The sequence below is a fragment of the Coffea eugenioides genome, chromosome 8, assembly GCF_003713205.1.
Source record: "Coffea eugenioides isolate CCC68of chromosome 8, Ceug_1.0, whole genome shotgun sequence".
NCBI lineage: Eukaryota > Viridiplantae > Streptophyta > Magnoliopsida > Gentianales > Rubiaceae > Coffea > Coffea eugenioides.
Window position 1 is genome coordinate 44879928 of NC_040042.1, and position 23309 is coordinate 44903236.

The following is a 23309-nucleotide window of genomic DNA, read 5'->3' on the forward strand; positions in this document are numbered from 1 at the left end:
CTCGTGCAGTGTTAAGAGGCCTAATACAGGTTTAAATTCCATTCTCCTCTTGGCTAATTAAATAATGAACAGTAATGCAACATGTCCTCAGCATTTAGTTGGACAAATACAGTACTATGACCTAAATTTTCTTAACAAAAAGCTAAAATTTGCCTAAAATGGCTGGTGGTGATGAGGCACAGTAACCTAGTTATGTCTAGTGGTTGAATGGATACAAGTTAAGAGCCCGTGGCTCAAAGGACTAAAGGGGCGGTGCTCTATGTGTTGAAATGTGGTTTTAACTTCGATTAACTTGGTTTACCCACAGTTACAAAACTAAAAAAGATTTTAGCAAGATTTGAGTTCGTACGGAAGCAGATGCAGTGGTTACCTGCATATCCACAATACTTCGTCTGGAATCACTGCTGATGTAATTAAGATTCCGAAATTGACAATGTGAGGAGTACAGCTCAAGAAGATCTAGGATGCGATCTAATTCTTAAAAAACTAACGAGGCAAGATTAAAAGGAAAGAAAGAGAAAAAGAAGACATGTTCGAATCCGGGTTATCTCCTTGGTAGCATCATTGTCAGGTAGTTAACAGCAATGTATAGTATTTAGCATCAGATATAAGGAAGATTTTTGTGATGAAGTTAAAATCATTTAGATTATTGTACTCATGATTTATGGAAGATTGGTTTCATACTTGTTTGAAACAGTCTCTAACTTCTCAAATCTATGGAAAATGTCATCTGTTTCTGCTAAAGCTCCTTAAAAAAATGCCATTATCCTGCCTCGTGCTCCATTTTTCGTGAATTATGATGACCCTGCACAGTTCATGGATGATAAATCAAAGAATGCGAGAAAGGAGAGAGAGAAGAAGAGAAAGAAAGGAAACATCCAGTAAACTTCATCATCATGCTAGGCTATTACACAGATTTTTATATGTGCCTCCGTTGACGAAGGATAAGTAAAGAAGTAGTGTTCTGTAGACAAAATTATTCCTGCAATTCTCTATTCTATCTCCAACTACTTGTCCAGCTTTCTGAGCAACCAACTTCTTACACCAAAAAAGAACCAACTTTCTTAATCTTATTTTATTACTTCCTAATTCTGGCTTGCCTATTTAAGTACTCCAATATGTGGATACTGGAGATATTGCACCAGCAGGTTTTTCTCATTCTCTATCTTCTCTCTTTAGTTCTAAGTAAACTCCCCTCCTATTGCATTGCACCCTCTCTTACTCTTCTTTGGATACGAACCTATTATTCAGTTCCTTGGCAAACAGCATTGTCCTGCTGTTTTCAAGATATTCTCTTCCTTTCTGTATTGCTTTCCTTAGCTAAGATGTCAGCGGCCTTGTGCATTGCAGCAGCTTTCTTTGTTCTCATCATTGCACGTTGGGTTTACAACTGGAGAAATCCCATATGCAAGGGAGTACTCCCTCCTGGTTCTATGGGATGGCCACTTCTAGGCGAAACTCTTAAATTTTTTTCTCCCAGCACTACTTTCGATGTTCATCCCTTCGTCAAGGAGAGAATGAAGAGGTAAGATAAATGCGTATAACTACATTTACTTTAGATGTAGTATATCATGTTTGGGAAATGGGAATCCAATGACACTGCCGTTGTGATTTGTGAATGTTTTCAAATTTGATCCCGTATTCTGATGTTTTTGTTTCAGGCACGGTCCAATATTTCGCACTAGTTTGGTTGGACGGCCTATTATAGTATCTACAGACTCAGATCTTAACTACTACATCTTTCAGCAAGAGGGACAATTGTTTCAAAGTTGGTACCCTGACACTTTCACTGAGATCTTTGGAAGGCAGAATGTAGGTTCATTACATGGTTTCATGTATAAGTACCTTAAGAACATGGTGCTGAACCTGTTTGGTCCTGAAGCCCTTAAAAAAATGCTCCCTGATGTCGAACAAGCAGCAACTAGAAAATTAAAGAGGTGGTCGAGCCAGAAATCTGTTGACATGAAGGAAGCAACAGCAAGTGTGAGTGCTGCTTCCACTTGTGGTTTATTGAACTTACTGCAATTCAGTTCAGCTAATAGTTTATATACTCTGGTGTTTATGCAGTTGATATTTGATCTGACTACAAAAAAATTAATCAGTCATGACCCAGAGAAGTCCTCAGAGAATCTAAGGGAAAACTTTGTAGCTTTCATCCAGGGTTTAATCTCTTTCCCTGTAGATATTCCTGGAACAGCCTATCATAAGTGCTTACAGGTATGTCGCAATGTCACATTTTACAACTGCTTTTTTTTTTCTTTTTCTTTTTTTCCTTTCCAGTATGTTTCCTATTGATTGCAAGAATGAGTTCTGCAAGTTTAAATTATCTCTAATCAATCTTAATGAGTTGTGATTGAAATCAAGCAAATGATTAATTAGTCCGTTTTTGCCCAATCAGGGAAGAAAGAAGGCAATGAAGATGCTGAAGTCCATGTTGGAAGAAAGAAGAGCAAAGCCAAGAGCGCACCAAAGTGATTTCTTTGATTACGTCCTCCAAGAACTTGGGAGGAAGGATACAATTCTTACAGAGCCTATCGCTCTAGATTTGATGTTTGTGCTACTCTTTGCCAGCTTTGAGACTACATCCCTGGCACTGACTTTAGCCGTAAAATTGCTGGCAGAGCACCCCGTGGCATTAAAAGAATTAACGGTAAGAAAGAAGGTTTAATTATTTGGTACAAGTATGAAAAAAATATCTAACAATAATCCATTAGTAAGCACTTGTGTTGTTGTCTTTACTAATGTTCTGTTTTATTTTGCAGGAAGAACATGAAGCAATAGTTAGGAAGAGGGAAAATCCAGATTCTGCACTTACATGGAGTGAATATAAGTCAATGACTTTTACATTTCAGGTGAATAAAGCACTGTCAATTTCACTTGTTAACTTTTTAAAAAGAATTGAGCAGTTCATATTCTTACTGACCAATCTAAACCTGCAGATTATCAATGAAACAGTCAGGCTGGCAAATATAGTTCCTGGAATATTCAGAAAAGCACTACAAGATGTCAATTTCAAAGGCATGCACTTCAAATTGATTGTTTAAAGCTCAAGAATGAAAGTCTCAGATTCCCATGTAAAACTCACGTTCAAATGCAATAATATTGGTGCAGGTTATACCATTCCTGCTGGTTGGGGCGTTATGGTCTGTCCTCCAGCTGTGCACCTTAATCCTTCCAGATATAGAGATCCCCTTGAATTCAACCCATGGAGATGGGAGGTGAGAGAAACTCTGAACTAATGCATCTCTTATCTCTGTTAGCTGTCTAGGTTATATCTGCAACATCTCACAGCTAACAAGGAGTGACAAGTTTCTATTCAGTTCCAAGCCTGTCATGTGAAAATTCTGATTACGCACAAATTCTTTCAACCAGTTTCCATCTCTCACATCTTACACGATTCATGAAATCTAATCTTATGCAGGGGTTTGAATTGAATGGTGCAACTAGAAACTTCATGGCATTTGGAGGAGGCATGAGATTTTGTGTTGGAACAGAGTTCACTAAGGTGCAAATGGCTGTCTTTCTGCACTGTTTGGTGACTAAGTACATGTAAGAAACAACACTATCTCTGGTTGATACAGCTAATCTTAGATATGGAGAAAGGAAACTAACTGATTCCCTGTTTGAAACTTTACCTTAGGTGGCAAGGAATCAAGGGAGGAGATATTCTACGAACTCCTGGTTTACAGTTTCCAAATGGTTACCATGTCCAGCTTTCTGAAAAATTCAAACCAACAGAGAAACCGACAACATATGTGAAACGATGAACAGATGATGATGCTCAGGCAAGTCTTGATGATGGCTAAAGGCATACGCAACCATGATGCTCAATAGTAATCTTCTCGATTTGCAAAGAGATGATAAACAAGTCTGAGGAAGTTTTGTTCACCATATACATCAGTTTTGGTGTTCATAGAATTGTATGTGTAAAATGTAGGACCAAGAAGTACAAAGAGAAAATAGGCTTCTCCAAATCAACTGTAATATATTTTCGTCAATGTAAAAGTTCATATCTATGTAAGAAAACTGTTAAAAGCGATACATGCATCTCATAATGACTTCCATAAATCCCTTGTTACAGGTGAAGCCAAATCTGCAATTAAACGTATTCCAACCAAACCCCCTCCAACACCTGCCCCCCTCCAAAAAAAAAAAAAAATGCAACCCGACATAATGGGAAAAAAAGAGGCTTTCTCCCCAGAACCGTTCAAAGGAAGCAAGAATAACTCCTTAGTCCTTCCAAAAGGAAAGCGGAGGAGGACCTAGACAAATTCCAATGTGATAGACCGATATTCCCAATGAGAATTGTCAAAATGATGTTTCTTTCAGTCTTTCCACTTGCCATGAACATTATAATACATATCATCCAAGGGGACACTTGTATGCTTCAACTTTTCTCTGTTTCCATCATGGTACCTCTTGCCTTTAGTAATTCCTTCAATCATTTCAATTTCTTTTGCTCGTCTGCGGTGACCAAACTTGTCATTCTTCACTCTACCAAAATGACCTTGGGATGAGGTGCCTGAACTCTTTGTTTTTCCATGTTTGCTGTGCCTGTCTTTATGAACATGGTGAAGATGATAATGGTAATCGATATCTCCCATTAAATGATTGTGCCTGTGAAGACTGTGAGTACTGCTCCGCCTTTTATGTGGATGATGTCTGTCAAACCCTTCTTCATGCTTCTTTCTCAAGTGCAGTTTTGACGAGTTAGGAGTATCACCACGCTTCCACTTGCCACCTCTTCTTCTTTCTGGAGTCCAAAGATGGTCTTCTAACCAGTCATACAAAGGATCAAATAGCCCTTTATGATGTAAAAGCCAAAAGAGCACTACAACTGCATTGAATATGAGCACTATACATATCAGATCCTTCATGTGAATTCAAATTTAAGCCTTTGTAAAGCTCTCCATTAATAAAACTGGCTACCTGTTGGAAATAATGCCAATAGAAGACCAAACAACACCACCCAGCTCATACAGATGTATTGTACATGACATCCAAAGTCAAAAAAACCAGAGCATTTGTTTCTGCATCACATTAAGCACGGTATTGTCATTAAAAGCAGATGGAGATTTACAGATAAAGAGCAACTAGAAACCTAGCATGATTCTTTATGCAAAAATATTACTATGAATTCTTAAACAGTGTCCATCAGTTATTCATAAAAAAATGAGATTGATTTAATGAATTTGAAGATAATCTTGTAACTTCAAGACAAGTAGGTAGGGCCTAGGTCAATAGGATGCATTACATTGCCCAAAAAGGAAATAATTGAAAATTCTCAACCATGTACAGGAACCTATTATAAAAAAACGTAAAGCAATTGAGCCATGCAACAACAGAGAATAATGAGTAACCAACAATTGGACACCAGCTACTTTCCTTATTTCTGGTGCAATCAAACAGCCACATGGCTCTCTGAGAATTATCATACCTGCAACTTTTTCCAGTGATAAAATCTTTTAGACCATCCCACAATTTGTTCCAAAGCTCCTCGACAGATTCAAAGAAACCATTTATACTCGTCTTCGGAGGTTGGAATGGAATCTGAAATATGGAGGGAAAAAAACAATGCATTTAGTCAATAGTAAGAGCAAATAATCACATGCGATAATCTGGCAATGCACGTAATCATCTGTTGTGATGAACATATTGAAATGATAGAAAGGCAAACACAGAACCAAAAGAAATTGGTAAAATGGTTATATTTGCCAAGAAATTATCGAATAACTGATCAGAAAATTATGTGGGTTCAGATATGGGAACTAATTTTTCTTCTCAGACACTAACTAGTGTTGTCTAAAGACTCAAAAAATTGGTTGGTATGACAATATGAAAATGAGAACCTTAGTATACTGTAAACATTAAAATTTCTGGACTTGAGTGGAGGTCAATCCAGTGAACTTTTCAGATTCCAAGAATAAAAATTACGCAGAGTGGTTATATTAGAGAAAGGACCAATTCATGACAGGGGAGAAGTTGTTAACTGAAAGCCTCTTTATCGTGATCCTTTAAAGATGAAACAGTGCCTCTTCTTTTCTTTTCTCATATTCTTGCTCCATGAGGAGCACAACAGATCAAAATCCAGCCACCATAAGCCTAAATGAGTTTTCAAATCTTAGCTATCCCAGTAAATGACACCATAACATGATCAGTTAACAGTGGAATAAATCATAATCAAGCTGAAACTGTGGCACTTCGACTTTTTTTTTTTCTCAAAGTAGTTTGATATCCTTGTATTCCTTTTTCACTATTTGTTACTCGCTGAGAACCAATATTGGTTTATTCTAGTTCTGTCTCAGACATAGAAGATGTAACCCTCATCTATAGCCAAACCTGGGAGCCATTATCAACAACAGTAGATGTTGTTGTGAATTGGCACTCAGCTCGATCAACTTCACTAAAACCTGAGTCCTTTAGTATGGCTGCATTCAAACAAAATGACTTGAATTAAGCACTTAATAACATATTATGCAACACTTTGCATGGATAAGTTCAATTGACCTAAAATAGGAACCGAACCTGCACAGACATATCTTGATGCTTGATCAGATGTTGGGTAAAGTTTGAACGATCTTGTCACTATTTCATTTGGCTTCATTATGTAAAATTGTTCCTGTGACAACGATAACATTCAAAATCTATTTATACCGTCGGCAAGGAAGCAGTATCTAAGCAGAAACCCAACCATATATTGTTTAATAAGTACCTCCATTTTGCTGACACCTGTTGAGCAATCAAACTGCAAGATGGAAAAAGGAAAACAAAGCTTTAAGATAAAAATGTTGTTCAAACAGATCTTATCCCTGAGAAGATGTTTGCTTATGATAAATAAGACTCTCCATTGTAGATATGCAGCCTAACTTCACAGAGATACCATAACGGAAGCATACAAATAAATTTAGAATAGAGTAAACTACAAACATCTTGTACTGACAAGTCCTAGACTATCATCAGGAAAGGAAAATCTATTCAATATCAACTTAGCATAAAAAATAAGTATACAGAATAAGTTATTTACAAATTTAAAATTCTTTACCGCAAAGTCAACCTTCAGTTCATGGACACATACAAAAAATTTTACAGTACAAGAAAGAAAGAAAGAAAGACGTGTTAGAAAAGAATCCAACCATTATCTGTAGTCAAAAACAAGAATGTCAAAAGTGAAATTTAGGAACACTATCCACACAATGAATTTCCACACTGTATGAAACCACATCAAAATTGGGCACCAAAGTTACATTTTAGAACCCTATCAGTAGTAGCATTTCTTACCTCCTAGTATATAAGATGAAAGTCAGGACTTAAATAAGTGTGAGATAACTCATTTACCGTTAGGCTGTAGGATGCTTCTACTTCACCAATGTTTTTTGTTGTGATTGTTGCTGTCCCAAATTGAGTCAGGGCTTCAAAAGTTGGTACAGCAATGTTTAATATTTTCCCCGGACTCCTGCAAAAGATGCAAAATTAGAATGAAATATTTTATGATCTTTGTCGCCATAATTCTGCCAATTACTTCAAGTGCAAAACAAATGGGCATCAGGTAATAAGCCAACCATGAAAAACCACTAATGTACTTCCATGCTTAATTTTACCAAATTAATTTGCCAATACTTCATGTGAAATAAATGAGCATCAAGTAATAAGAGAAGTATGAACAACCACTAATGTATTACCCATGCTTAATATTAGAACATGCCAACTGAGTTGAGCTGATACACATAAGGACATAGGCTAATAAAATTAAGGATATTTACCTCTGGTAGACATATTCTATATCGTCAGCACTCAATTCAATCAAGAGGTTAGTATTCAGAACCTCAGTGATTCCTATGGATAACGCCTGACCACCTGCATTCTGAAGATATTAGTAGATTATTAGGAGTTTCAAAACATAAGCTTCATACTACAATTGGAAACCAAGTATTGCTGAAACATAACTGGATGCTGGTTTATCCGTTCAAACCTTCCTTGCACAGAATAAAGTGGCACCTGATTTCTACTAATTCTGTTCTGGTCGGCCTGAAAGAAGTAAGAGACTCCTAAATATTTGAAAACAGCACAAGCAGTAGACGAACAGAAACTGAAAGACTAACAAAGCAAAAAGACCAGTCCCAGCTCAGCCAGTCAATCAGAACTCAATGTATACTAAAAGAGAATCGTGGTAAGATAATGACAGCTTTAACAAGAGGCTTATCACCATATCACATTTGAAATGCCAGCCAGCAACTAATTGAAAATCACATTGTTATTCAGTTTGAACAGCAAGATTGTTGAGCACTGACAGTTACTCGTTTAGAGAAATATGCTATTTTGAGACAGATATAATCCTTCACAAAATGTGGTTAGTATCCAATTTCAGAAGCAAAATGAAGATCATATGGTTCTAAAGAATAATCTTCTTACATCCCAAAAGTTCCAGAGCTGATTATGAAGGCAACTCCAATATGGTGAGGAACAAAAATCTGGTTGTCCATTGAAAGCCCCGTAGCCAACACCAATTTTATCACATTCAAGACCATCCAGCGTAAACCTGACTCTTTCAAGCAGCATCCACATAGAAAAGTTGTTTCCAAGATTCTGCGGTTGACCATGGCCACCCTTTAACAAGAAAAATTCAGACTATTGGCCATTTAAGAGCAAAAAGGACATTAGAGATGTAACCTGATAAGAATTCAGTCCTTGAATGCTGTGTACAAGTAAACACTTTAACTAGTTAGAGACTTATTCTTTTAGGATGAGACAAACAATGAAACCAAAGTAACATGTCAATACATGCACAAAATCCTCTATATCTTTTTTCTATATGTAGATTTACAATATTAAATAGGAATGATTGCAGTATCATTTAAAACCACTGAGTATTGGTGTCCAGTTTTTACTCAAATTATCATATTTGCAAGTGCTTCTATGGTTAGCCTATCCCCTCACCTTAAACTCACTACAAATAATAAAAAAAAGGAAGAAGAAGAAGAAGAAAACACACTCCTGCATCTCTGATATCAGATCTTTGCCCCACATAAATTGCATGTCTTTCCTAATAATTATCAAAAGCTTAAATGCGAATAATAGGACACAGAAATGGCAGGTGAACCAACAGACGAGCAAATGACAAAATAAGCATCAATTCATTCTTGCGATAGAGGCTAAGACTGATTCACCGTATGACTTAAGTGCATCTATAACTGTTAAACAGTAAAAGCAATACCTGTCTTGGGACAACAAGATAGTAATTCTCAAATGATGGAATACTTGTGTAACCAACATAATCTCCAACAAGATTAGCCTTCAGAAAATTATCACTTGATGTTGCAGTTCTATTTTCAGGACCCAATATCACTTCCTGACAGCAAAGCATCCCCACCAGCAAGTAGGAAAAGGTTAATTTCCAGTAAAAGAAAGCAACTGTGAAAATACATAGGGTAATGAGATCAAATCATATGGAACTACTGTATTTTAACATTACTAGTGGATACTTACTGATATTCTAGATCTCGTCTTAACTTCGACTTGTATAGTAAATCCAACTGAGCTCTGTCCAACACCAAATACATGGAACCTAAGTGTAGAGAATACCTGATTATTATATTATCAACAAACCAAAGAGTAGATAATTATAAATGCTACACCAGTTGGGAATCTAATTACCAGTCAAGTACGGGCTATTTTAATGCTTTGAAGAAAAAATGACCTTGGAAGCCAAAACTTACAATATGCTGCTTTGTACCACAAAGAATAATTTGGTCTCAAATGTCAAGGCTTAACATGTAGTATGCCTCTAATTCTTCTTCAAAACATAATCAAATATATTTTGCTAAAAACACAGGGACCATACCAATCACCTGGAAACCGAAGACAATGTGCTGTGTTTGCCTTCCCTTTTATCATCTTGTCAACTAATAGAAGAGAAAGTAAAGATCGCATCAGTCCATATTCTTGATCTGCAGTCGTTAAGTAATTGCAAAAATCTGATTTAATATACTCACAAAAGTTTCCGCAGGAAGAAGGCACCCTACGCTGGTCTCCACAAGGGCAACAGGTAGGCTAGATGCAGATATGACAGTAAAAATTACAGCAAAAACAGAAAAGAAACATGGAAGAAAAAGGTAAACTAAATAAGCTAAAATAGATTCCACCAGAAGGACAAGCCACTGTATGAATGGCCCAGTCAATTCTTTGACAGTTGTATATGGAAAAGGCTTAGCTCGTAAGTTCCTTGGTCAGCTTCATAACATGTGAGTTTAACGTACGCCTCTCAAAATGGAAATTTATTTTGACCTACAGTTATTACCTCTGCAAATCATATCCTTCATGCACTCAAGCTTAACATTCAAAATGTTATCCAAGAACAATATTCTGATCATGAAAAGGACAGCACATGCTTAGAGTTCCTTGTGACAATATTATGTAATGCACCCTTTACTAATAGCAACCTTAAGAACAGAAATACTCACCTCTTTAAGAAAGGTTCTATTACCATAGGCTTTGTCCAAGCTACTAGGGTCAATTGGAACCTTAAGTCTCCAGGAGAAAGCTATTCAACATTATTTAGTTGATTACGATGTAGTATCTTATGAATTTCTGAAAAGGTCACCCCATTGTTAATCCCATGCCTCTTGAATATTATACACAGATGACATCTGTTACTTTCTAGACAGTTATGTTCTTGAGTCAAATAATGGCCAGGTAGAAAGCTTTTTATTTAACTATAATTTGAATGACAACCTAAAAGGATGAAGGTAGTAGTAAGTCATTAGAGAGGGGAACCTACTATCAGCTGACCTATGTGTCCCTAATGCATATAGACATATTTACGTATTAAATACAGAAAAGTAAAGAAGCTGAAAGTTCCACAGGAGTATTGGGAAACTTGATGTTGAAGGTTGAAGATGCCATCTTGCTATATGTGCATTTGAATGAGAATATCTATATGCAGTCCATTACACATTTCCAATTAATTCTTTTGTACGTACTACCATATTGTAATTAAGCAGTTCTAATTCTTTGTGTAAACAGTAAGTAATAAAATTTTAATTGCCTCACACACTGTAACAATATTGCAAGCAGCTGCAAGACATATTTTTGTGTGGGGCACTTGTGTGTTCGACAGTTCATTACCATCTTCATAATATCATTACAATGAGATAATCAAAATTCATCCCAAATGTTACCTGAGTGTGCTCAATGATATGCCCTTTCTCATCTCGCAACCTATGAAACAAATCAAGAGAGTAGTTGGGTGACTCATGTAAAGAAATGAAACCACTATCTAACTTTTGGATAATAGCGGTAAAATGTACAGCTTCCCAATATAATATTGGGAATGCATATGCATGCTTAAGAAAGTGTCCAAGTTTATCCTGCTGTGAGAATGAAATGAATATCAGGCAATGTCTCATACAGAGCAAATAAACTCAATCCTCACAATAGCTAATCCTAAATGAATTTTTCTTTGTCATATTAAATCTGAGAGCTTGAAGAAAACTATCAAAAGGGGCAGTTTTTCAAGTATGAAGGTAAACAATAAAACTAAACAAATGAAAGTTTAGATGTGTGATCAACTTTCTATGCTATTCATGGTACAAATTAGCGTATGTCAATCAGAAAAAAAATAAAAAAATCATCACCACGTGTCCACAAGCATAATCAACTCAATTGCATGCTCAATGTTTGTCAAGTTAATAGATACAATCCACTCAAATTTGCCAATGTTGTGTCCCAAACCCTTTCCAAACCTTGATTTATCAGCTGATAACCACAAATTTTGTAAGATAAGCCAAAGAACTTCAGCTCCATGCAAGTAAACTAATCCTATCATACCTACAAGCTCCAAATCCTACTAGAAAAGGTACTTCAACACTACATTTCTAAGTAAAAGGTAAGATCCAGGAAACTATGGTAGATATTGTCAAATTGCTTGCCTCTCACATATCTGCACGACATCTGCCCCAGCATCTGGCTCACATTTACGAGTCTGAACATAATACTCCACCGGCTTGTAAGCAACATCCTGGAGAGAAACTTTACTGCCTTAACCACCAAACTAATTATATAAGCAAATGAATTATCTTTTCATTTTATTCTTTTTCTACAGAAAACATCAAGTCCTAGACATGCTTGGTACACACAACAAGAAAGACAATAATCCACCAACTTACTCAATACCTTTTAGTTGGCATAGATCCCTATCCACTATCAAGTACACCTAGTAAAATATAATTCTAATGCATGCAGAGTTACTCAAATTAACACCATAGCTAATGCAATAACATAATTTGCATCCATTTTTTTTAACTGCAAAATACACTACAATATAGCTTCATAAGCACCCACAGCCACCAATAGTAAAGTTATAGTAAATATCATAACCAAAGCCAGATACATCACATATACATATATTTATGTGTCTATGTCTGTGTGTTCGTGTATATATCCCAAAAAACATCATGCAAAACAGGGCAATCATTTCACAACCAATCCGAACACAGAAAAGAGTAAAACACAAGCTTCCTCCCTCCCTGTAAAACACAGTTCTACTCATTACCTCTCTCCTAAAAATTACTTTTACCATTTTTCTTTTAGTTGCTGAAGAACTTATCCCCTTTCACTATTACCATTATAAGGTTTCCTTTCACCCTGAAAACAGAACCTTTACCTCCCTTTCCAAACCCCAATTTTAAAAAAAAAACTTTTTATTTAAAATCATATTCAAGACTAAAAAGAAAATCCGGAGAAAATCATCCATAGCTAGTTTCAAATTAAATGAACAAAAAGGAAATTAGACCATCTAATATTTTCCTTTTATGGGGTTGGGGAAGAATAAAAACCAAAGTACATACTCTTATATAAGTCAACTCGTATAAAACATAGGCAGCAGATTTGTTAACAGTAATCACAGGTGGGACCCTGAGAGTCCTCATGTTGCTACTTGAATTCTCTTCCACTTCAACAATCTCGGCTACCATTGAAGCCTCCCTCCCACTCTGCAACTCCACACACAAACACATTAAAAAAAGAAAGAAAAGAAAAAGAAAGAGACCCACGATCAGAATTGTTAACTTACTGATTCATTGGGGACTGCTAAGTCAATAACAACCTTTTGGGTGCAATTGAGGTTGTCAATGGAATCAGAAGTTTTTTCACACTTTACAAGTTTGGATTTTGATAGGATTTGGATTGTGGAAATGGGATGAAGAGAGAGGGAGGAAGTGATTAGAAGTACGAGGAATTGATAGAGCGGATTCATCATTGCAGAGAGATGTGGTCTTTGGAACTGTCAAAACGGTGGTGTTGGATTTCTTGCGAGAAATTTTTGGAAAAAGAAAATTAATAAACGGGTTTTTGGCGGGGAATAACTGCTGCACCCAACGGTTGGTTTGGCTTTAGGATTTTGCACATATGCACCCTGGAGTTTAGAGAATTGGAATTAAACCGTATGGAAGTTTTGATGTTCAAAAAAACAAAAAAACAAAAAACTTCTACGTTGTGATTATTCATGATGAAATGATGAGCATGTCATGAATAATGCTTTATACATAAATATACGAATACGGCTAATAATACTGAATTGGATTAAGTAGATGGAAGGAAAATTAACAAGTCACCTACCCCATGATTTTATAATTTTTATACTTTAGTGTGATGAACAGAATCCCTGCACGAATTGTACTGATAAATAACAAAACTGTTGTAGCATAAGCAAAGTTATTTTCCGGTACGTAAGAGAATTAATATGTGAAGAGTTTATGCATCTGTTGATCTACTATCCTTAATGTTCAACTAATGTTAATTACTCTCTACCTTTTTTTTTTATGGATTAACTTTTTGTGCATGATTTGAATTTTAAATTTGAATTCATGTTATGTGACATAATTTAAACCTAGTCATGTAAAAAAAATTATACATTGATAGTAAAAAAAAATTATCCTTTTTTATCATTATTCAGCTAATTTAATGTGCTAATAGAAGTTATAGCCAGTAACTCAGTTCTTCTTCATGTACATACTTTTGATTTCCATTTATTAGTGCGTTTGGTTTGGTAAGTTTTATACTGAATGGGATATTTTAGAAAATAACTTCATCTTGTGTTTGGTTGGAAATAGGACGAGGCAAGATTACTTATTTATATACCAAAATGCCCTTTTCGACAGACCTATAATTAGATGGGATTACTTATTTATTTTTATTTTTGCGTGTGCATGTGTTTATGTGTATGCGTGTATGTTTGTGTGTGTGTGTAATGATCAATTTGAACGTGAGCTTGATATTAGTAAATAACGCACATAAGTGAGCTTTATATGGTCACATAAGTTTTTTTTATTTTGGGTCAAGTTTAACCTTACTAAATGGGTTCACAAGTCTTAATTTACGTGTCTAACCTTTATGAATTAAATTTGACCAAGAAAATATGGTTATATAATTAACTAGTAGGGCCAAAATAGTATAAAATTTACTTTTACTTTTAGTAAGGGTAAATCAGTCTTAAATTTTACTGTAACTAAATTAGTCAAAAAATTTTAATTTATTAATAATAGGGGTCGGTTAGTCCAAAACTTAGTTATTTCAATACAAGGGGCAAATTAGTTCAAAAACATAAATTTTTAATTAGTAGGGGCAAATTTTTCCAAAAATTTACTTACTTAAGTGATTAATAAGGGAAAATTAGTCCAAAATGCAGACAATATTAGAGAGAGAGAGACAGAGAGAATAGATTTATATAGTTGTTCGAACGAAACATCATTCTATTAGTAAGAGCAAATAAGTCCCAATTGTTATTATCCTACCTCTTATTAATTTCGAGGTAAGTCATATCACTTCCCCGTGAGATTATCGAAGATTAATTCGGTTAGATGGAAATTATCTTATCCCCAAACACGGGATGACATAGGTGATCATTTAATCCATCTAATATGATTGGTAAATTTTTAATAGTTAGCAGATGAGGTGGCAGCTTCATAAGGCCTAGCAAACCACATCGGCCTTGTATAGAGAACTGGTATGAGATTGTTTGTAAACTAGACTACAAAAAATTCAGCAAAATGCCCCTTGAACAAGAGTATCTATTCACTGAGACAAATCACTCAGATCATGCAATTCCCTTCTTTTTTTTTTCCTTTAACAAAAAATAAAAGTTGATAAACAACAAAAGATGTTGAGAAACATCTGAGCTACTGCTGGGAAATCACTGGTCTTCTCTCAATCATGTCGTACTGCAAAACAAAGTTATCCTGCAAGACAAGACAACAATCAAATCAACTTGTATAATTTTAATATTCAGAGCATTACAGAAAAAGACCTTTCTCACTGTCTCCCACGTATTAGGATCAAAAGAAAAGTAGCTCCCTCTCTCATAAGTGGGCGTCTTAACAAGAGGCTCCATATTTTTTGTCCTTGCAAGCCACAAACGAAGCTCTCTATGGTACAACCATCCTCTGTTGTATCTGTGACACAATGAGAATTAGATGCATTTCTTAGTCCTTCAATCTTGGAACACTTAAATGTAACTCAAGAATACAAAAGGCCATTCCAAATTACACGAGCCTTTTAACTTATCATCTAGCATTTGTATCAAGCAGAAAACAAAAGCCAGATATGGCATGTAGTGGAAATGTACACATTTTCTACTATTCAATTTTCAGACTACAGTTAAGGATACTCTTTCCTCTTCCCAATTACAAGACACAAAATGTAGTAACTGCAACAAGAGACTTTATTAGGGCTGAAGATGAATAGAGGGGATGCAAAAGATGAAGCAAGACTTCATATCTGTTTAGAAGAGAAAATTTCCTTTGGTTGATTCACTTCTACCGGATGATAAATGGACATGGGCAGAAGCGCTCATCAGTTTCTGGTATTTCATTACTTTAAAGACAAAGGATCTTCCACCACCCCTCAACATGAACCATTTCCTTGAGCATGCATTTTTTGTGGATTATAGTCAATGACTAAATACACAAAAAAGTGAATTTTCTATTTCTTAATTTTCATCCACTTTGCTTCCAGCAAAGCGAACCAGGTCAAAGTAGAAGTAATATAAAGCTTTGGGGCTTTTCACTTTTTCTACTAAATTTGGAGGTTTCGTCACTGAAAACGCTTTTTCAACCATCAAGAACACTCCACAAAGAACCAAAACATTTATTCCTTTTCCAAGCAATCATAAATGACTACTTCTATTGGCAGTATGTTACATTGCAAATGATGAGAAAAGTAAAGGACATACAGCTCATTTGCAGCATAAAGTTGTGCCTCATCTTTTGGCATGCTGCAGACAAGGAACAGTAAATAAGAAACACATCATTCACAAACCCACTAGATAGAATAAAGTGTGAGCGGCTGGGAGGTGAACTTTTACCTGTAGAAAATATAAAACAACGTCTCTGGCCGGAATTTTGAAAAACAACTTTGCTGCACCCAATGAGAGATAATGAGATCAGTTTGTATTTCACATAAAAGCTTAACATGTCATGTCAGAATGCTCACTTTCAGTGCCAGAAGTTGCTCAGCGTAATAACATGTTGGGATGCTGTACTCAGGCTCTCCTTTGGCAGGCTCTTCAGACCATGGAGATGCAAACTTTTTGTGAATACTCTCTGATGAGTTCAAATTTAAACCAAGAGTGGTTAGGTCAGTTCCCAGAGCAAGTGACGTCAAGGGAGGGTCAACCATCTTTATGATGTTCAACAAACCAAGCATTCCAAATTTATCAGCAGGAGCTGATGTTGCCTGCGTTTTAAAATCCTGATCTCTATATGGAGTGCCCATGCGAAAATTGGAGTGCTTTTGGAATTGTTGATACTGCTGAGTAAGTTGTTCATATGGCGCCATACCAGGAACTGAGTTGGACAAATTTGTAGGGCCCGATCCAGAGGCAGGCTGTCCGACACTTCGAGCCTCAAGCAATGAATCGAGAACATTGAGTAATCAATAATCTTAGATATTACTGAAAATTGATAGAAAACACCCTATTCTGAGCACTATGCAAAATATAGGCAGGTAGGAGTACCTCAGGGTCATGGAAGTGGATGTCCTGATAATTCTGATACTTGGAAGGTAGAAAAGACAGCCCAGAGCCATTGGTTGAAGAAGCATGTTGCTGTGCTTGCTGATAATGCGATGAGCTTGCTCCTCCAAAGTTTACACCTGCTGACCTTCCCAGCTGCAAGGTTACAACACAATTCCTTGACAAGGCCCTCAGAATAAGCAGGAGGTCTCTGAGATATTTGGGAAAACTGCACATTCTGTACTAGAACTTACGGGCATATTTTGGGGATGCATCATAGACGACATATTGTGGATCTGTTCTTTTTGATGAATGTTCATGGGGAACTCAACATTGCCACCTGTTTCAGTGATACGTGACCATAGACAAGGCTAGTCAGTGGATGAGGAAATTACTAGTTGCTTAAAAAGGACATTTTCTTATTTCTTTCAGAACAGGTAAGATACCTAACTGATACCTATTTTTATTAAGTATAACCTCGTAAGAAACATTATCCACACAACCACCCAAAGAAAGAAGCATATTGAGAAAAATAACAAAATATTTATCAGATAATAGGTCTGCCAGATTGCCCAAAGGTAGTAGATTATTAAAATTCTACAAGATAACAGGATCACCAAGCTGAAGTCCTCGCCGTTAAGATTCCCGAAGGCATATTACTCAGACCAACCAGAAAACAAAATCCATATAGAAACAGTGATTCTTTGCTTTAATGTAATGCACTCCAGATTTCTTACTACATCCACTGAACACAAGAATATTACTAAGACAAAGTTCAAATCAGCAGTTAAAGAGCACATAAACAAGTCCATTTGAATCCTAGTAAAAAAAAAAATCTGGCATGCTTAAGAACACTGTACAATTTTTTATGGGGTCATTACAATGCTTAGATGACATTCAATTAATTTTGAGCAACAAATGCTACATGGTACTTCAAGTCAAGAAAAAAAATTAAAGCACCTTTATATCCCGGCAGAGCAGGAAAATCTTCATTCTGAATGCTGAACTCTTGATTTTGTTGACTGAACCCAACATTTTGCTTTCGAAGAAAACCTGCATAAGCACACACAACCCTCTTCAAATATCAAAAACTGAAGAGGAAATCGCAGAATTGAACATATCTGGTTTAGGCAGAAAATTCAACTACCTATCTGTCCCTGAGAACCACCAGTGGAAGATGGACGTCCCGCAAGCTGGGGGAAGTCATTCATATCAAAAGTGGTATCCTCATGAGCATTCAAATCATTTAGCAACAAAGAAGTATAAGGACCATTCCCAGCAGGGAAATGGTTATGGGAAAGCGGCACACCAGAAGCAGGATAAGAATTGCCTAGCATAGATACCACCTGTGGGTCTGAGAGTTCAAGACGTCACGAACAATTGAAATTTGGACATCCACTATAACTTCTCAATAAACACAAACATCTCAACACTAAAAGGCTATATAAATAAACATGCACGATTGTTTCTGATTGTCTCAAGTCATGTGCAGTAAATCAGTCAAGCCTGATGTAAAACATAACAGTAGACACCACAAATGGAGAGTGTTCCCTCCATCATGCCCATGCAAGAAAGACAGAAAGGGAGAAATTTACAGAAACAACAGGAGCTGTTAGCTCAACACCCTTTCTCATTCTAGGAACTTGCAAATGCAAGCACAAAGGGAGTGATTAAAAAAATGGTCAGCATGTAATTAAGGTTTCTACTTCTTGAAGATACCAATTCGAATTCCTGTACTTTCTTTAACCGACTATTTCAAGATCCAAACTTAGATTACATAAGCTCCAAATATATATTATGCTGCCTGCTGTATTTAGTTTCTGATAACTCAATGAATTGAGATGTACCTGTCAAATTTAAGCGAGAAGCAACAACAGCCAAGTTCGATCCTCCTCCAGAGCCTAAACCCCTGGCAATATTGCCCCCACTAACATAATTAGCCATAGGGTTTGCCACACGGCCTGAATTTCCTAGATTTGGTAATGCCCCTGAACCTGAAATTACTCTACTGCACCAGTTATGCGGGGAAATAGATACAGGACAAGAATAAGGTTCACCAATAACAGTCGTTTTTGCAAGAATTCATACCTCCATTGTTTGTTACACCTGGATGCCCATGTGAGCTCGCAAGAGAGAGCTGCATTCAAAAAATATCACAAATTAGAGAATTTGCCTCTAACGGGATGCGTTCCATGTCAGTGCATGCATATGCATGTGTAGGGGAGAGCAACAAATTAATGGTAAGCATTCAATAGTAGCAAGACACCATAAACCATCAAAGTTGGAGACCTGAGAAAGTGCAGCCGGGAGATTATTTATTGTGAATCGCCCACTAGACCCACTGCCTGAAACTTGCTGAACGCCACCTGGTGGTCCAGAAAGCATTGCTGAATTTCTTGATCCAAATGTACCACCCATGTTGGAGATGTTAAAGTTCCCATGGATCCCATGGAGCCCTTGCATGTTTCCTGCAAGTTGCTTATAAATAACTAAGTCATTCATGAGAAGCAGAAAGTTGATCATTCAAGCAACCCTATACCGCCAGAGTGATTCAAAACAGTTACCAGAACCAGTCTGGGATGGAAAAGCTCTTCCAGTAGCATCTGGATTATTTGAATTTGATCCGTTCATTCCAGACTGCATCTAGACATTTCAAACAAATTTTAAGAACCAAACCAAAATACAAAAATCGTGCATAAACTGAGCAACCTCGAATTCCAATTTTGCTTCAAGTTCTATTTTCTGGAATCATTCATCTAACTTCATATAACTCAAGTCATAATTAATTCTAATTTTGCTTCAAGTTCTATTTTCTGAAATCATCCATCTAACTTCATATAACTCAACTCATAATTCTTGGTTTAGCATAAGCAAAACTGCAAGGAAACTCAATATCAAGCACTTCTGCACAACATAAGAGAAAGTTTCTTTAAAAAACAAAGGCAAAAACATTCTGTGAAGTGGAGCAAAACTTGTAACAAGGTAGTGCGAAAGAAAGAGTACATTGAGTAGCCCCGACACCAAAAAATCTTCTCAATATCAACTGCAGGGCATAGTTCTTCACCTAGAGTTTGTTTTTGATATTCTTATCAGACCTTGTCACAAACAACTGCAAATGTAAGTGTTAAAGATGCAATGAGATATAATTGATAAAATATGTAATGCATAAAAACAATAAAAGCCAACATTACACAGAAACCTCAATTTAGCTAGCGAGCAACTTAATGAAAATGTTGACATTATTCATCTACAGTTATTGTGCCTGAAGCCAAGATAGGAAATGCCTCATCAACACAGACACCGGCGTGCATTATGTAGCTGTCAATCTTCAAAAGCCACAGAAACTAACATCGCTGAGCCAAAAACAGACACTGATTTACATCATTTCTGCCTCAGAAGTATACCTTGAACTATGGCAAATACCTTAAGATTGAAGGAAATGCCCGTAAAGCCAAATATCTTAATTATGAATTAGATACAATCTATCAATCTTTGAGAAAGTACCTCATATTAAAATCAGGAAGGATCTATTTAATACCACTATAATGAAACTGAATTCAACACAACCATGTGTCGTTTGGACTAGCTTTTGTTATGGTATCCTATTCAATTTCTTGACAATAAGTCTTCAAATCTGTTTCCTTCTTTTGAGAGAAAAAGAAAAAACCAAAGAAAAATCTGTTGCAAAATATACTTCTTTTCTTGATTTCACCTAACAGAAAAGGACGAGTTTAAGCAAGTTTTACACTTTCCAAACGGAAAAATGAAAAAAGAGAACCACAAAAAAACCAAAAACAAGTAAACCCCAAAAGAGTAAAGCCTTCAAAATTAGTCTGTTTTATTCTGTCACCTAGCAATTTTGCATGCCATGAAATTCAAATGAAATGCGCATGCAATCGAAAATAACCACAAATCTTTAAAGGAACAACCCAGAGATGGAAAAAAAGAAAATGAAAATGAAGAATCTAACTTTGATCATTCCATCCCCTTAAGAACTTTCCCAGATTAAACTCAAACAAAATACAGAAACCAATTTCACCCAAAAAAAGAAATTGAATCTCGACAATGTAAAGAAAATGCAGATTTACCCTGATTACCCCCCACCCCCAAAACAACTCTTATCCAATCTAGATAATCACATATATCTCTTCAGAAATGGGGCCAAAAAAAAGAAAAAGAAAAAGGAAAAAAATGCTCAGCCGATGCCCAATTACCCATGCCCATCAACACTTGAACAAGAACGGAAAACGAAAAACAAAAAGCAACATGCAGATAAGAATTTCATCTAAAAACCCAACAAAACATCAATTAGATACAGCAAACCAAGAACAGAAAAAATAAAAGTTCAAATCCTACACATCAAACAAGAATCAACTTAACGAACCCAAAATTAAAGACCCAAACTTTCATCATTTCCTACACAGGAGAAAACCTCACAAAATCAACCCAATGTGTGCTCCCAAAGCAAGAAAAAGTTTTTGTGTAGATAAGTTAATTCTTTTTTCTGTAACGGAGAAAGTTACCTTAAGCGGCGACAAGAAAATCAACCGAGAATGCGAGAATGACGGTGATGATGAAGTCACCAGAATTGGACTGAGTTGAGTGAGGAGTGAGGAAGACGGGAGTTTATCTTTGAATTGCTTCAGAAAAGGAGCCCAGCAATTGTACAGCTACTACTGCTTGCGGCTATATATATATGCATAGTGAATGCTTGCGGTTGCGGGTGGCCAAGAAACGGGTCTAGCATGTTGGAGTTGTATTTTGGATAAATTTGCAGTGTGAGTACTTGAGTTTTTATATATTTCTTAATTTTACCCTTTTAAGTTTTGATATAGACAATTCTTGATCCTTTATACTTATTACACTTCAAGGAGATGAACGAGTCTCATTGATTTGAGTACGATGGAATTTAAGTTTTGTTTGGATCTCTGCACTATTCAGGGTGCGGAGTCAATAGATTAAGTTAGAGGTTTCGAATTAGACACCTACCACTTACACTAAAGAAATGAAACAAAAGAAGAAGAAGAAGTAATACAATGTTTCGATCGAAAAATGAGTGAATTGAGTGATGATTTCGGAAGTCTTAAACAATTTTTCATCACTAAACGATTGAATTCTTTTTTTGATTCAGTATTTAAGGACATAAACGAGCCTAATTATTGAGGCTTAGTGTCAGGGCGTTTAAGTTCGATTTATTCTTTTTTAGAACTAGTTTAGGGTTTAAGATTGGATTAAGCGCTGTTCAAGGTAATTCAATCTATTTACAAATAAATAAATCTTAGTTTAAAAACTTGCTTTCTTTATATGTGTTTCTTTAAATGTATATGCCTATTATTTTCCAACCATTTATAATGAACATGTATCACCATCAATCCATAAATGAATAAGTGATGGGAGTGTACAAAATACAAATTTGTTTTACACATGGAAAGTTATTTATTTTGATCCATTTAAAGTTTGAACTGCTTCTTTCTCCATTTGCAAAGAAGAATTTTTAAAAAAAAAATAAAGTTGTACTCTTTATAATCTTTTACTGACATGCATATCAAATGGTTTTCTTATGAAAAATTCACAAGGTTGCTGTAATAATTGAAATTCCCTTGAGATTTTTGAAATTCTTATGATGTTTCTCTATATTGATAACCCAATTGAAATTTGCTAGCATAAGAAGAAACACAACTTTACAAGGATCCAAATTTTACAAGTCCAGTGAATAAGAGATGGGAAGTCGTTGAAAATTAAGGTCTTGTTTGGATTGCGATTTTCCGTCAGAAAATTATGTCGTTTTCCGTGATCACATTTTCCTATTACCTTTTTCCCTCACATACATCAGATCGCTATAGTAAGGCTTTGTTTAGATTGCTTGTTTCCGTCCGAAAATATTGTCGTTTTCCGTGATTACATTTCCCTATCACCTTTTTCCCTCACATATATCAAATCGCTACAGTAATTTTTCCATGAAAAATGACGGAAAATGCAATCCAAACACAACCTAACTTTACATGGCTTTTGGGTAAGACAGAACTTTCAACATGGAAGCATCAAGACTTTTAATTATACATACAGTAGAATAAAGAGAGACATACTTCATGGTAGGCAAAATCGAAACTTGTTATTCATTTTTAGAACGTTTCATTACCTTTTACCCTACATAAGGTACTAAGTTATGACAAGCAATTGAAGTCGCAATATAAGTACTAAAAATTTTAGGCTAATGACACTAGCACTTCAAAAAAAAAAAAAAAAGAATTTTTTAATGCGAAATTGCCTCTATATGCATTTAGGGATAACTCTCTTTATTTGTCTC

The 23309-nt window shown here is 35.9% G+C and overlaps 3 protein-coding genes across 3 annotated transcripts; 1 reads left to right on the forward strand and 2 right to left on the reverse strand.

Annotated features, from left to right (window-relative positions):
* Positions 1–1325: 1325 nt before the first annotated feature.
* On the forward strand, positions 1326–3767 carry LOC113780885 (cytochrome P450 87A3). The gene is made up of 9 exons (XM_027326666.1): positions 1326–1525; positions 1662–1983; positions 2068–2217; positions 2399–2650; positions 2763–2852; positions 2940–3018; positions 3112–3218; positions 3422–3549; positions 3641–3767. The coding sequence occupies exons 1-9, from the start codon at positions 1326–1328 to the stop codon at positions 3765–3767; spliced, it is 1455 nt and encodes a 484-aa protein (XP_027182467.1).
* A 558-nt stretch (positions 3768–4325) lies between these two features.
* LOC113780886 (protein HAPLESS 2) lies at positions 4326–13249 on the reverse strand. The gene is made up of 18 exons (XM_027326667.1): positions 13067–13249; positions 12843–12986; positions 11925–12013; positions 11175–11214; positions 9990–10047; positions 9839–9899; positions 9484–9562; positions 9212–9346; positions 8410–8604; positions 7945–8025; positions 7761–7861; positions 7336–7453; positions 6713–6745; positions 6526–6619; positions 6340–6428; positions 5438–5550; positions 4930–5030; positions 4326–4837 (listed from the first exon to the last, which is right to left on the reverse strand). Exons 1-18 carry the CDS (start codon positions 13247–13249, stop codon positions 4326–4328), a joined length of 2226 nt encoding a protein of 741 aa, XP_027182468.1.
* A 1698-nt stretch (positions 13250–14947) lies between these two features.
* LOC113779790 (probable NOT transcription complex subunit VIP2) lies at positions 14948–21648 on the reverse strand. The gene is made up of 14 exons (XM_027325509.1): positions 21526–21648; positions 19567–19645; positions 19292–19470; positions 19091–19139; positions 18850–18996; positions 18150–18356; positions 17963–18055; positions 17257–17342; positions 17006–17158; positions 16483–16893; positions 16355–16407; positions 16223–16264; positions 15299–15443; positions 14948–15230 (listed from the first exon to the last, which is right to left on the reverse strand). The coding sequence occupies exons 2-14, from the start codon at positions 19643–19645 to the stop codon at positions 15171–15173; spliced, it is 1704 nt and encodes a 567-aa protein (XP_027181310.1). The 5' UTR covers positions 21526–21648; the 3' UTR covers positions 14948–15170.
* Between the last annotated feature and the right edge of the window lie 1661 nt (positions 21649–23309).